This window comes from Microcaecilia unicolor, chromosome 3 (genome assembly GCF_901765095.1).
Source record: "Microcaecilia unicolor chromosome 3, aMicUni1.1, whole genome shotgun sequence".
Taxonomy (NCBI): domain Eukaryota; kingdom Metazoa; phylum Chordata; class Amphibia; order Gymnophiona; family Siphonopidae; genus Microcaecilia; species Microcaecilia unicolor.
The window spans coordinates 236,000,348-236,016,660 of record NC_044033.1 but is presented as its reverse complement, the minus strand read 5'-3'; the positions used below and the strand labels follow the sequence as shown (position 1 = coordinate 236,016,660).

Genomic DNA, 16,313 nt, shown 5'->3' with positions numbered 1-16,313 from the left:
CTCCCTCCTTCCCCTCACCCCTGCTCAGAAGCCCTACACATCCTTCCCCCTTCCTAAGAAACTCACCAGAACATTAGCCCCGCATCTAACCTGCTATCTAGTCAAAAACAGTAACTTTGACGTTTGCCACTTAACTCCGTATGAACCAAACTTTGGGGTTTCTTTCGAGTCTAAATCAAAAAAGTCCACATGCTCAAGCCAGCTTCCATGGCAGGGTCCGTCTTAGGTTCCAGCGCGAGGGGCACCCCTTTGTGTAGTGCGCTGTCGTCTCATCAGCCATCTTTGTCCTTCACACTCCGAAGTCCTAAGCATAAAGGGAACTTGTTGCATTTGGAATGTGCAACCGCTTCAACAATGTCCATCTGAGGTCGCATCTCGAAAGCATACACCCAAAGTACTCTGATCTATCCAGGCTTCATGTCCGGTTCCTGTGCTTCTCCTCTGTTGAGGCGATTCAGGAATGCTCGCACATCTGCCACTTCCGTCAGCAACGTCGCCTGGCCCTCATGCCAAATCCGAAGTTTAGCTGAGTATAGGAGGGAAAAGCGTACCCCTTTCTTATATAGTGCGGTGCATGTTGGTGCCATCGCTTTGCGCAGCATTGCCACCCTTGTGGAGTAGTCATTAAATAGTATCAGACGCTGTCCCTCATATTCCAGAATTGATTTTGTGCGAAAGGCCTTCAACAGCTGTTCTTTCTCCAACCAGTTTATAAAGTGAGCAATTGCGGTCCTGGGCTTGTTCTTGCTCTCCTCTAGCGGTCCAATTCGATGTATTTGGTCGCATTGAAAAATCCTCTCACCCGTCTCCAGCCCCAAGTTTTCAGGCAGCCAGGAGCTGAAAAAATGGTGCAGGCCTTTATCATCCATCGACTCCGGGGGTCCCACAACTCTAAGGTTGTTTCTCCGGCTTCAATTTTCTTGCTCCTCTAGCCTTTCTCTGAGTGCCACCGTTTCTTTCTGTAAGCTCTTTTGGGCAGGGACTGTCTTTTCTTCATGTTACTACTACTACTACTACTACTTAACATTTCTAGAGCGCTACTAGGGTTACGCAGCGCTGTACAATTTAACAAAGAGAGACAGTCCCTGCTCAAAGAGCTTACAATCTAATAGACAAGTGAACGGTTGGTCCGATAGGGGCAGTCAAATTGGGGCAGTCTGGATTCACTGAATAGTAAGGGTTAGGTGCCGAACGCATGTTCAATTGTGAAGCGCTGCGTACGACTGGTAGTGCTGTATAAATGATTTGTAGTAGTAGTAGTTCGGTGATTTGGGCCGCCATGTTATGTGATTCATCTTCCTGAGTCGACACCCGTTGCTCCACCGCAGATATTCGCCTGGCATGGGAGTCTAATTTCTCATTGATTTCTTCTACCATTGCTTGTATTTTATTCAGTCTGTCTTCCAAAGCCGTGGTGACCGTTCGTGATATCTCCTGTGCCCATTCACCTGTTTGCTTCTCTGTCAGCGTTTGCCGGGGAAAGCTGTCCGCCATCTTAGGTGTGCTTATGCGGGAAGCGTCTTTTAGGCCCCACTGGTTCCTTGTGGGTGTTACTTCTGTACACCGCTTCTTTGGTCAACTTCAATGGTCTAGTAGTGATCTCCCAACTTTTCGTTCATCAGATCCGTGTCTGAGTCTGCAAACTACTTGGTTAATGGCAGGTTTGTGCAGATTCTTTGTGGAGCTCTTGTTTCTGCAGCTGCTCAGGTGGCAGGCATCACGTGACCCCCCTGGGTACACTTTGTCCCAGCATGATAAGTTCCCAAGGCCTATTGTAATGAAAGTGCTGAGATATACACAAAGCACGGAGATTTTACAGCACGCCAGAATGAAAGCGCCATTGAAACACAAGGGCAATGTTCTACACTTTCACACACATTTGAACATGAATACCATGAAGATCAGAAATCAATTTCTTGCTTTCAGACTCAGACTTCAGGAGATAAATGCTCACTTTGCTCTTTTTTTTTCCAGCACGAATGTGAATCTCTTACAACAAATGCACAAAGGAATTTATGCATCCCGACGCACTAGTTTGGTATAATATTAAGATAAGTTTGGAGAAGGTTTATCAAAAGTGAAGATTCTAGACTTCAATAAAATAGCTTTGTTTAGATGGGGGATTACCTCAATGAATTATTGTCTGGATGGGAATATCTGAAGTAGTTGGAAAGCAGTGGTTAAAAGTGAAAGGATCTATTGTAAGAGCTATTGTAAGGGCAACAAACCTTTTTGTAAGGAAAGTAAATAAAAGTAACAGTTCTCAAAAGTACTGGCTGACAAGGTAAGAAAGAGAAGTTAGGCGGTCTTTTACTTAGGTGTGCTAACGTTTTTAGCACACGTTAAAAACAGACACGTGCTATAACGCTAAAGATGCCCTTAGGAATACATTGGCGTCTCTAGTGTTTAGTAACGTATTTGGAATCCAATAGATTACAGGACTTGAGGCAAAAAGGTTTCAGTAGAAGTAAGTTTTGTTAGACAAATCTATTTAATTTCTTTGACTAGGTGAGCAGACAGTTGGATTCAGGGACAGCAATAGATTCAGTGTATTTAGATTTTAGCAAAGCCTTTGACACAGTTCCACAAAAATGTCTAATAAATAAAGTAAGTACCCTCGGTATGGGCTCTAAAGTGACTGACTAGGTAAGAAACTGGTTTAGTGGAATGTGACAGAGGGTTGTGGTAAATGGAGCTCATTCTGAGGAAAAGGATTTTACCAACATTGATCATAGTGGTAAATCTCTTCTGTGTGTACAGTTATTGTTTGAAAAAAGTTAATGTGCAACTAATTAGGGCATTTGCACTTTCTATATTTTTAACAAACCAGATGAAATAATGCTAGTTTGAATCAAATCCATATTCATCTGCAGTAGCTTACTAGAAGTCTAAGAGAGATTATTGTAAAGAATAGAGGACAGACATCTGCAGCCTCTAGTACACCTACGAGAGACTAGTTTTTTGCTCCTATCTCTACATAGAGGTGAACGAAGGCAGAGGCAACACAGGGTGAAGGAACAAGAGACCAGCGACATGTAAAGCCAACAGAGTGCAGCAGGAGGCAACCTCTACTGTCTGCTGAGAAGGTCATGGAGAAGCTTTTGGCAGATACATATTCTGTTGGATCCTTGTTTCAGGAAAATCTATCAGAAGCATCAGATATTGACAGTTTATTTGCTGAGGAGGTTTGCAAAATGTGAATGCTAGCATGCTAAGTGGCCAAAATACAACACAGGAAAAATCCTCTACGATGAGTAAGCACAACAGACAAGAATAGAGGTTGACAAAGGATGAATCACCACCAGAGATATGAATCCAGCAGGCTTTATTATAAAGTTAAAAAGAAGGACCCGACACGGGCCGTGTTTCGACGCACACAGGCATCTGCATCAGGGGTCAAACTTGTAAATTCTATGAATGAAGAATAATAGGACAATAATAATTGTAAAAAATATATGAATAAAACAAACATATCGTGACATGAAAATATAATCATAAAAAACATTTAATTGAAACATATATTAATAATAAATTAGAACACAATTATAATAATATATGCCAACACCAATCATATTTGGTTAAAATAAATATTAAAAAAATAGACACAAATATAGTAATATCATGAATACCAACACCAATGACATCATATAAATGATGGTCAAACTATTGAAATGTTTGATAATGAAGTACAAAACAAAATTGTAAAAAATGTATTTAAAAAACAGGATAAAATAAATGATGGCATGTTAAATAGCATTGTTTTCAAACGAAATAATTATATTTTATAACCTATAACAAACCAAAAGTGTTGTATTTGCAAAAATGTGAATCAATGTTAAGAATAAAAAATCATAATTATATTTATATATTTTTTACAATTATGATTGTCCTATTATTCGTCATTCATAGAATTTACAAGTTTGACCCCTGATGCACACGCCTGTGTGCGTCGAAACACGGCCCGTGTCGGGTCCTTCTTTTTAACTTTATAATAAAGCCTGCTGGATTCATATCTCCGGTGGGGATTCGTCCTTTGTCAGCCTCTACTCTCGTCTGTTGAGCATGCTAAGTGGTAAAGAAGAATCCCCCCTTCAAATATAGAGCAGGTATTGGAAGAGTGGGAATGATTCACTTGAATGTTAATCTTCTGTCCTTTCCTCAGACCCAGTACCAGTAAAACAGTAACAAAAACACCAGCAGAGATGAAACATCACAAAACATTGGAGGTGTTGAGGTATTTTAATGGTTTATGACTTTTTCAGCTTGATATATTGCATTTCACTGAGGAAGATTTGGGAGAGATACCTGTGCCAGAAATGGTTTTTGAAGCTGACGAGTCAGAGAAACTGAATGAATTCTCTTTAAACCTGTAGGATGTAATGGGGCAGTTGTACAAATTGAAGACTAGCAAATCTCCTGGACCGGATGGTATTCATCCCAGAGTACTGATAGAACTGAAAAATGAACTAGTGGAGCTATTGTTAGTAATATGTAATTTATCCTTAAAATAGAGCGTGGTACCAGAAGATTGGAGGGTGGCCAATGTAATGCCGATTTTTAAAAAAAGGTCCAGAGGAGATCTGGGAGATTATAGACCGGTGAGTCTGACGTAAGTGCCAGGCAAAATGGTACAGACTATTATAAAGAACAAAATTACAGAGCATATTCAAAAACATGGATTAATGAGACAAACCCAACATGGATTTAGTGAAGGGAAATCTTGCCTCACCAATTTATTACATTTCTTTGAAGGTGTGAACAAACATGTAGATAAAGGGGAGCTGGTCGATATTGTGTATCTGGATTTTCTTAAGGCGTTTGACAAAGTACCACATAAAAGACTCCAGAGGAAATTAGAGAGTCATAGGATAGCAAGTACTGTCCTAGTGTGGATTAAAAACTGGTTAAAAGATAGAAAACAGAGAGTAGGGTTAAATAGTCAGTATTCTCAATGGAAAAGGGTAGTTAGTGGGGTTTCCCAGGTGTCTGTGCTGGGATTGCTGCTTTTTAACATATTTATAAATGACCTAGAGATAGGAGTAACTAGTGACATAATTAAATTTGCTGACAACACAAAGTTATTCAAAGTCGTTAAATCGCAGAAGGATTATGAAAAATTACCAGGGAACAAAAAGAGACTGGGAGGCTAGGCGTCTAAATGGCAGATGATGTTTAATGCGAGCAAGTGCAAAGTGATGCATGTGGGAAAGAGTAACCCGAATTATAGCTACGTCATGCAAGATTCCACGTTAAGAGTCACTGACCAAGAAAGGGATCTAGGTGTCGTCGTTGATGATATGTTGAAACCTTCTGCTCAGTGTACTGCTATGGCTAAGAAAGCAAATAGAATGTTAGGTATTATTAGGAAAGGAATAGAAAACAAAATGAGGATGTTACAATGCCTTTGTATCGCTCCATTGTGTGACCGCACCTCAAATATTGTGTTCAATTCTGGTTGCCGCATCCCAAAAAAGATATAATGGAATTAGAAAAGGTGCAGAGAAGGGCGACAAAAATGATAACGGGGATGGAATGACTTCCCTATGAGGGAAGGCTAAAGCGCCTAGGGTTCTTCAGCTTTGAGAAAAGGCGGCTGAGAGGAGATATTAAAGAGGTCTATAAAATAATGAGTGGAGTTAAAAGGGTAGACATGAAGCATCTATTTACGCTTTTGAAAAATACTAGGACTAGGGGGCATATGATGAAGCTACAAAGTAGTAAATTTTAAATGAATCGGAGAAAACCTTTCTTCACTCAACGTGTAATTAAACTCTGGAATTCATTGCCAGAGAATGTGGCAAAGACATTTAGCTTAGGAGAGTTTAAAAAAGGTTTGGATGGCTTCCTAATGGAAAAGTCTATAGACCATTATTAAATTGGACTTGGGGAAAATCCACTACTTCTGGGATAAACAATATAAAATGTTTTGTACATTTTTGGGAACTTGCCAGATATGTGACCTGGATTGGCCAATGTTGGAAACAGGATGCTGGGTTTGATGGACCTTTGATCTGTCCCAGTATGGCAATACTTATGTACTCATGTACGTAAATACTTACATTAAACTATTAGAGCAAAAATAGCACTATTACAATTGTAGGATAGAGAAACAAAAGTAAAAGAAGAAATGTAGGCTAAACTTATCTGCTCACAGCTGACTGAGGTACTGCATTATGAATTAGTATTATTGAATTAGATCCAATGCTCTGTAATGCTTTTCTATCATATATCTGGTCAGAACTATCATTTGCTTATTTATATATTCCAGCTTAAATCTCATTATTTTGAATTAGGTAATGGCATGGGGTGACAGGGAGACTGGGAACTCAGCAGCCTCTTAATTTCTTGTGACCTTCTGCTTTTTTTGTATGAATTAGTACAGTTCTTTCGATTTTATGGTATTTTTTTCAATGATTTTACTTTGGATTTCATGTTTTTATGTTAAGCTGTTAGACCTGCTTTTGATAAACAGCATAGCATATGGAAACAATAAACGTAAGTCCTTTATATAAATTAACGACCTTGTTTACTAAATCACAGTAGTGGGTGTAGCATGGCAATGCCAACATAGCCCGTTCAAAGTGAATGGGCTGCTTCGGCATTAGCGCATGGCAGCCACTAACGCAGCTTAGTAAACAGTGGGGAAAATGTTTATTGAAATAAAGCAGTACACATTACCCCCCCAGATTCTATATATGGTGACTAAATTTTATTTATTTATTTGGATTTATTTATCACCTTTTTGAAGTAATTCACTAAAGGCAGTGTACAGTAAGAATAAATCAAACAAGAGCAATAGGCAATTACAGCAGTAAAAATATTCAAATAACAATACAAAGAGGGGCATAATCGAACGCAAATGCCTATCTCCATGGGCGTCTATCTCCGAGAACGGGTCTGTGAAGGGGCGGGCCGAACCGTATTTTTGAAAAAATGGACGTTTTTGAGCTGGGTGTTTGTTTTTTTTAGCGATAATGGAAACTAAAAACGCCCAGCTCAAAAATGTCCTAATCTGAGCCATTTGGTCATGGGAGGGGCCACGATTCGTAGTACACTGGCCCCCCTGATATGCCAGGACACCAACTGGGCACCCTAGGTCAGTGCGGTGGACTTCAGAAAAAGCTCCCACATGCATAGCTCCCTTACCACGGGTGCTGAGCTCCCAACCCCCTCCCCCAAAACCCACAAATGTACAAAACTACCATAGCTCTTAGGGGTGAAGGGGGCACCTACATGTGGGTACAGTGGGTTTTGGAGGCCTCCTATTTACCAGCACAAGTGTTACAGGTGGGGAGGGGGATGGGCCTGGGGCCACCTGGCTGAAGTGCATTGCGGTACCCACTAAAAGTGCTCCAGGGACCTGCATACATGCAGGCCTCTAGGACTTGTTGCTGCTGTATAACATTGGCACTCCAGTTGACACCTGAAGACTAATCTCTCCGAAAACGTCCTTTATTGGAATAACCGTGTTTACTTACAGTTAACTGCAGATCAGAGGTTGTGCCCCACTAGCAACGAGTCTCCCTGGTACTGAGATTAGCAGTAGGTCAGAGCTGGCAGAATGCTGTACAATGCCTTCTTTCAGCCACATTCAAGGTAAGAACTAAGTTCTCTAACGTGGCTAACACAGGAAAGGGATCTAAATCTGGCTTACAAAAATGGCCACTACCGCATGGACTACAACAGGAAACACAACAGGGCACACTCTGACCCAGTAGGCAGGGGGAAAAGCACCATGGGAGAAGAGCCTACCAACTACCAACATTGTGAGACTGTAACACAAGCTAATGAAATCACGGAGCCCAATACCCTACACCCACCACAATGCAATGCTGATGTGACCCTGAACTGCACCCAAGAGCCACATCTGACCCAGGGAAAGGCTGTGACAGGATCAAACACATTCTGCTGTCATGGAAGTGGGTATGGCATATGAGGATGGCATACAGGCTGGAAAAAAGTTTTTAAAGTGGGGTTTTTTTTGGTGGGAGGGGGTTAGTGACCACTGGGGGAGTTCCAGGGAGGTCATCCCCGATTCCCTCCAATGGTCATCTGGTCAGTTGGGGCACTTTTTTGGGACTTGTTCGTGAAAAAAAGGTTTCAAAAAAAGTGACCCAAAATCGCTAAAGATGCCCATCTCTCCTCGGCTGATAACCACGCCCCAGTCCCGCCTCCACCAAGCCTCCAACACGCTCCCGTCAACTTTATTCGTTTCCGCGACGGAGTGCAGTTGGAAACGCCCAAAATCGGCTTTCGATTATACCGATTTAGGCGCCTTGGCGAGAAAAACGCCCATCTCCCGATTTGGGTCGAAATATAGGCGTTTTTCTCTTTCGATTATAAGCTGGAAAGTATGGCATAATATACTACTTACAGTGGCAACACAATACGTAATAGAACATTTTAATTGACAGTGAAAGGTATAAGCAAACATGGAACATACAGATAGGTGGGAGAATAAGACTAAGTTGCACATGAGGTCAGAGCAGTGGTGTGCTGGTAAATATTTAACAACAGGCTCTCTCCCTGGTCCCCCTCTGCGCCTGCTACCAACACTGACTCTCCCCTGCCAGTTCGCGCTTCAAAATGGCCGCCGAGACTTCAGCAGAAGTCTCGCGAGGCCGCCTCTGGAAGTCTCGGTGGCCATTTATAAAGCGAGAACCGGCAGGGGAGAGTCAGCGCTGGTAGCGGGCAGGCAAGACTGCCTGCCCCGAAGAATTAGAAGAGTCAGGTCGGTGACGTGAGGGACCGGATTGGGCGATCGATCGATCGGGCAGGTGGGCGGAGAGCCAGCTCGCACTAGGGAACAACCGGCTCGCAAGTCGGTTCAAAATTTAACAACCGGCTCTTGCGAGCCGGCTCCAGCACATCACTGGGTCAGAGAGATGGTTAGCATATAGATAGGTAAGAGAGTAAGAAAAGTTAGAAAATAAGGTGACTAATTTAAGGAGACGTGCATATGAGGTTAGAAAGATGGCTACATTTTATATCAGCTAGAATAGGAGTAGATAAACATGACCTGCTGCAGTATGTGTGTAAGACTAAATGTTAGTTACTTCTTCCATTAAAGGCCTTGTCAAAGAGCCAAGTTTTTACTTGCTTCCTGAAGTAGAGATAGTCTTGTGTTATGCGGAGCCTTTCAGGCAGTGCATTCCAGAGTGTGGGGGCTACTCCAGAGAAGGCTCGCTTGCAGGTATCATGGTTAGTGATAGTAATGGTGTGGTGTCCTTTGCGGTGTGTAGAGGATCATCCTATACTTCACTCAGGGCAATTTCCTTTAAGGGCCTTGAAGATCAGACATAGAGTTTTAAATTTAGCCCTGTATTGTACTGGTAGCCAATGAAGTCTTTGTAAGAATAGTGTGATGTGGTCCCGTCACTTGCAACCTTCTATGAGTCTTGCTGCAGCATTCTGAATCAGTTGAAGCTGGTGCAGGCCCTTTGTAGTCAGACCATTGTATAGTGCATTGCAGTAATCCAGTCTTGACGTTATCATGGCATGCACAACTGTGATAAGATTTACCTTCTCGATGTAAGGAGAGAGACAGCATAACCGTCGCTAATAGTAGAAGCAGCTCTTGAAAGTTGCTTTGATTTGGGGAATCAGAGTAAGTGTTGAATCTAATTGTATTCTAAGGTTCCTGAATTGTGATTTGAGGGGGAGTTCGTACTTTCCAAAAGAGATTTTGATGTCAGGTATGTATCCACTTGTGTTAGGGACTGAGAGAACCTTGGTTTTACTTGGTTTCAGGCAAGGTTTGTTGGGTTTAGCCCATTCTTGAATTGATATTAGACAGGTAATCAGTTTATTCAAGGCTGTGGGTAAGTCAGGTTCAATGGGTATGAGTAGCTGCACATCATCCGCGTAGATGTAGAACTGAGTGGCCATTGACCGAATCATGATCCACAGTGTCAAAAGCTGCTGAGAAATCTAGCAGTACTAACATCGAAGCAAATTCTCTGTCTCGGATTCTGTGAAAATCATCTAGTAGGGATACGAGGACCATTTCTGTTCCATAACTGGGTGTGAATCCAGATTGAAATGGATCTAGCTAGTTTCTCTCTTCTAGCCACTCATTAAGTTGAACATAGACTGTTTGTTCTATAAGTTTCCCTAGAAATAGAATGTTGGATACTTTCAAGTTTGTCCTGGTTAAGGTTGTTTTTCTTTAGCAAAGGGTGAACCACTGCCCTTTTTAATGCTGTTGGTAGTTGCCCATTAGAAAGAGAGGCATTCATAATTTTTGTGGGGCTTTCTATGAGGTCCATACTTGCTTGCTGCACTAGCTTTAATGGGCAGGGGTCAAGGGAGCAGGTAGTTGGTTGAAGGTCTCTTAGGATTTTGTCAAGGCTCTCTTCTGGCATTGGGTTAAACGTGTCCCATCTGTCTCTGTCAGGAGGGAGTGAGTTTGTGCACTCCGGGTGGGATTGTCTGCAAATCCTGTTGAAGACTTTTAATTTTGTTGGCAAAGTATGCAGCAAAATCATTGCTGTTCAGTTTAGACTGGGCAGGCTGGTTCTGTTGTGGGGGTTGCAGTAGGCTGTTTACTATACTCAAGAACTGCTTGGTTGAATTGGCAGCCTGTGGAATGCATTGAGAGAAATATTGCTTTTTGGTTGCTGTTAAGCCTTGGCAGTACTTTGTCATGTGCTTCCTACAGTTTATCCTGTCTTCATCCAGGCGAGATTTACATGCAATTTTGGCAGTCGAGTTGTACACATATCTTAATTAATAATCATTCAGCACCAATAAATGGACCCTATCAAGAAATTAATGACAAGAATTGCCAATAATTAGAATTTATGTGCACACTTGCTAAGCGTATTTTATAAAGTAATACTCATAAATTCTGGAATGTGGAAAACAACAAAGCAGATCAGTGGTAGATGTACACAATCTTTATTAATAGAATTGCATTAAAAAACATAAATGCCCGACAAAGGATGTGTTTCGCCCAGCAGGGCTGCGTCAGGGGCTACTGAATGATCCTTACTATGAAATTCTTCTAAAAAGGTGTTTGTTCCAACAATGTTTATCAACTGTTCCGAAGTCAGAAAAAACCAGCTCAGATCAAAATTTGTATAAATGAGAGACGACCCGTGATACAGCCAGCATTGTATGGTAGAAGATTTCCCTGATGTATCCTGTTCGACTTTACCACTTACACCTGTGTCGGGCATTTATTTTTTTAATGCGATTCTATTAATAAAGACTGTGTACATCTACCACTGATCTGCTTTGTTGTTTTCCACTTTGAAGTTTGCAAATCGTTTGCTTTGCTGATTTTTGGGATACTCATAAATTCTTCCATGCGGATCTCAAAAGGGGGATGAGCAAGGTTGTGTCATTGGCAGTCATGGGCATTCCTAAAATTTATGAGGGTCTTTTACTAATGCATGCTCACGTTTTTGGCTTGTGCTAAAATTGTGGGTGCACTAAACGTTAGTGACACCAATGCATTCCTATGGGCATCTCTAACATTTAGCACACCCACAATTTTAGAGTGTGCTAAAAACGTGAGTGCGCCTTAGTAAAAGATTCCCTATATGCAGTGCTATAGAATATTCCTGCTCTGCGCCTTTAGGTGTAGGAATTTACTAGGCGTAAATAGTCATGCCTACATTTAGTCACAGGGAAAGGTATTAGTCATTGTCTAAAAACGTGCTGAACTTTAGACAAAGTTATAGACTTCTATTAGATATATTTTTTCAGTGCTGATTTTTTAGGTGACATAAATACAATCTAGCCCTACATGTATATTGCAAACACTGCCAATAGTAGTGACAAGGGACCCCTTTCAAAAACAAGCTCCACCCTAATGTTGCTTCAAAATGAAAACATGTCTGCTAAATCATGAGCAGTTTGCATGTGCTTGAAGTTAGGAGTGTATCCCTGCACTGAGCTTCACTAACAAAATGTTTTCTCTTTTTCATTAGCTTCATCATTATCTGAAGAACCTCCACTTTAAGAACGCTCTGGGTGAGGAAATCATTTTTGATGAGAATGGTGATCTCTCCATTGGTTATGATATTATAAGCCCAGTGTTTCTACCTGATGGGACACGGATTAAAGAAATTGTTGGAAGTTATAACCCTTATGCTCCACCAGAGCAGGAATTTGCTATCTATGAAAAGGCGATGACGTGGGACAGCACATTCACCGAGGTCAGATTTCAATTCAATTTAAACTCCTTGCTCTTAGCAAGGATATGCAGAACAAAAATGTCCATTTTTAACTTTCCTGTGTGGTTTACTTTTTTTTTTTTTATTCAAGGTTTTTTTTAATTTTTTTTAGTCACCTGTATTGTTTACTGGATTGATTGCCTTATTCAGGGTTTTGATTTTTTTTTTTTCATTTTTGGGTCAATGTCATCAATAGTGCACCCTATTATATAATAGTCTGCACTGTTATTCAAACAGTGCACAGTATTGCTCAAATAATGTGCCCTATCTCTCCAAATTATACAGTATAGACTAAGGGCCCTGTTTACTAAGCTGCGCTATAAGCATATAGGAGGGTGTCTCAAGCATTAGCACATGCTAATTTTTAGTGCGTGCTAAAAATGCTAGAGCACTTAGTAAACAGGGCCCTAAATTCAGTAAATTGTTTCATTGACACAGAAAAAAGTATACATTGAGCTCTATTCTATAAAGGGTATTCACACTTTATAGAACAGCGCTTAAGTGCCTGATCTGTGACAAATTTAATGCGCTTGCATCCTCAGTATTGAACATATTCCTTGACTGTGTCCATGGTGTACAGCGCTGCGTATGCCTTGTAGCGCTATAGAAATGATAAATAGTAGTAGTAGTAGGTGTAGCTGCCAGAGCTTAAATTAGATGTGAATTGGGCTTATTCTATAACTAGGTGTGTAATTCTTATGACTGCCCCAAAACTCCCCTAAGTACCCCCTTGAAATTACATGCTACAGGAGTTACATGCACATTGCTATAGAATGTGATATACGCCCTACTTCCAATTAAGGCCAATAATTGATTGTTAGCCAATTATTGGTGCTGATTGGCTCATTAATCAATTAAACTGCATGTGCAAATTTGCTATGCATGCTGATTTGCATGTTCAACTGTAGTTGCCATATATATATAATTCAAGGTATATGTGCCTATTCAATAATATTATGTGCTATAGAGCAACAGTGCTCAATATTGAGCAATAGGACACACAATTAAGCAATAGCATGGCCAATTGGAGCAAACGTTGGCTCCATTTCAACAACAATGCTCACTTTCAGTTATCTAGGCGCCAAATTATGGAACAATCTCCCACTCAATACATGTAATCAGTCCACTTTTCCTGCCTTCAAACATGCCCTGAAAGCCTATCTGTTCTCTATGGCTTTCCCTCTCTCTTCTTGATGTCTTGATCAATCTCACATCCTTTCTCCCTGATCTTCCTTTCTACCTGTATCTTTGCTTTTTTATGCATTGTAAACCACTTCCTCTGTGTTTTAGACCATATGCTGAAATAAATAAATAAATAAATAAACAAACAAACAGATGCTTATCATTCAATAAGCCAGTTGATAACAGAGTCTGATGCAGTGTACAAAGCCTCAAGACAACCAGGCAGACATGTGAGTGGACGTGTATTGTTGATGTATTCCAATGTCTGGTAAACAGTACATAGACAGTCTGGATAATCTTTAAAGCTCTAGTGCCATTCATTGAATACATACTGACCATAGCCTGACTGAAACCGGTTTATAACTATGACCACAAATGATGTGGAAAGTTGAAACCAGGTCATCAGAACTTGGACAAGATCCGAGTAAAATGTATTTGTGGTCAACTATTTTGCACCACAGACTGCTTTCGGTCAGGTCTGAGTCTGGAATGTGAAATCAGATTGGATTTCTCCACAATAGGTGTCTTGAGAGTGAGTTGTAAATGTCATGGTGAAGTGGAAGCTGTAGGATTTCTTGGATCGAAGCGAGTAAACTACCTGTGGTGCTCCAATGACAAATGTTTGGTGGGCTAATATTACTCATCAATGGTAGCTACTGAGTATCAGTAGGACACAGAGAGGGACATAATTGAAAGGGGTTCCCAAGTTTTCCTAAGGACGTCCTTGCAGGACGTCCTGGCGAAGGGGCGGGGAAACCCGTATTATCGAAACAAGATGGGCATCCATCTTTTGTTTCAATAATACGGTCAGGAACGCCCAAATCTTGACATTTAGGTGGTCCCAAGAGTTGGTCGTCCTTATACTTGGCCGTTTCTGATTTTCGGCGATAATGGTAACTAAGGATGCCCATCTCAGAAACGACCAAATGCAAGCCCTTTCAGGGCAGCAAAAAACGTGCAGTCAAAGCAAATTAATAGGTTCTGACAGCTAAGAAAACACAAAGAAACAGCAAACTTGTTAAAAAAAGGGGTACATTTAGGATACTGACTCCCAAAATTAGGCCCATAAATCCTTTGATAATTACCCTATCAAATTCTACACAAGGAAGGGCTGCATTTCAGTATGCATGGATAGGCTGTTGTTTGCATGTGGCTAACGATAGAGATGTGCATTCCTTTCAAAAGAGTACACACTCTTTTCCTGATAATACCATTGAAACAATTGTGGAAAAGAGTGTGCATGATTTCAACACAAGTGTTGTCCTATTTGCAAATAGTTTGCAGTCTTCTATATGTCACGATTGTGGCTGTGACACCTCCCTCACTTACCTTATTTCTGGGGGTCAGCTTCTGTGCTGGCTTCTATTTCTTTTGTCTGTCCTTTCTGAGCTAGCTCTGTCTCTCTGTGCTGGCTGCTTCCAGCAGCATGACTCTAATTGCTTCACTATACTGCAGCTGTGTGGGTTAAGCCTCTCTGTGTTTCAGTATGCTGGCTGCCTGTGTCTGGTAGTTGTGACATCATCAGGCAGGGCCTTGATAAGGAAGTGGTGTTCTTCCCTTCAGGGCTTTTGCAACGCTTGCTATAGGTCCAGGTTAGTGTTGGTGCAGTGTGCACCTTTGACTTGTGTGTTTAGCTTCCCTGCTTTTTCCTTGTGGTTCCCCTGCTTTCCCTTTTGGTGCTGGTAGAAGCACTTCTGTTTTGCTGTTAGAGGTACTTCTGGTTTTGGTGCTGTTGGAAGCACTTCTGTCAGTGGAGTGCTTAGGAGCACTCCTGGTAGTTTGGTGCTTAGGAGCACCTTTGTTAGTCTATGTGTTTAGCTTCCCTGCTTTCTCCTTGTGGCTCCCCTGCTTTCCCGTTTTGGTGCTGTTAGAAGCACTTCTGTTAGTATAGTGCTCAGGAGCACTTCTGTTAGTGTAGTGCTCAGCAGCACTTCTGTTAGTGTAGTGCTTAGGAGCACTTCTGTTTGTGGAGTGCTTAGTAGCACTTCTGTTGGTTTAGTGCTTAGGCAGTGGTGTGCTGGTAAATGTTTAACAACAGACTCTCTCCCTGGTCCCCCTCTGCGCCCCCCCCCCCCCCAAAAGAAAATTGCAGAGCTGGCTATGGCCAGGGAGAAAGCCTGGGGAGGGGTTTGGCGGCAATGCATTACTCCAGGAAAAAAATTAAATGATCCCAGGTTCGAATCTAATTCATGTTTAATGTGCGATAAAATGCCATAAATAAGTAAATAAATATAAACTTTTAATGTTGAGCACCTGATTCTCAAAGTGAACATATTCCAAACACTATAATGAAATTAAAATGATTTTTTTCTACCTTTGTTGTCTGGTGACTGTTCTTCTGATCATGCTGGTCCAGTATCCAACTCTGCTGCTATCTGTCCTCTTAACTCCGTTTCCAGGGCTCCCTTTTTCATTTATTTCTTTCCTTTCCTCCTTTCTTCTTCATTTCTGGTCCTCAGCTTCTGCCTATTTTCTTCATCCATGTGCAGTTTTTCTCCTCTCTTCCTTTTCACTCATTTCATCTCCTTCATCTCTCTTCCCTCCCCTCTATGTCCAGCAATTTCTTCTCTCTCCCTGAGCCCTTAGGGCGGGTCACTGAGAATGAACGAATCAGGAAGCTTATGCTAGAGACGTTGGGACTCGGGAGGGGAGCGCTTCCAGTGATGCTGCTGCCCATGCGGTCAGACGACGGAGGTTAGGTAAATTTAAAATAAAATAAAAAGGATCCTTGGGGGGAGAAGAGGGCGCCAGGGTGGGCAGATAAGTGGCGGTAAGCATGGTGCGGGGGCGCCCTCCAGAGGTTGGCGCCCCCCTTCCAATGCTTACCGTGTTGGACCGGCCCTGCGCGAACCAGCAGTGGGGGAGATGGCCAAGGCAGGGTCGGTGAGGAACCGGATCTGGAGGGAGGAGGGAGGGAGAGCCGGCTCACGCTTTCCAACAACTGGCTTG

The 16,313-nt window shown here is 41.8% G+C and overlaps 1 protein-coding gene across 1 annotated transcript in view; it reads left to right on the top strand.

Annotated features, from left to right (window-relative positions):
• Positions 1-16,313, top strand: part of LOC115464453 (vomeronasal type-2 receptor 26-like) — a 69,366-nt gene that overhangs the window by 21,908 nt on the left and 31,145 nt on the right. Inside the window, exon 4 of the mRNA XM_030194833.1 lies at positions 11,937-12,164. Within this exon, the coding sequence (XP_030050693.1) occupies positions 11,937-12,164 (228 nt within the window). The remainder of the gene's footprint in view (positions 1-11,936; positions 12,165-16,313) is intronic.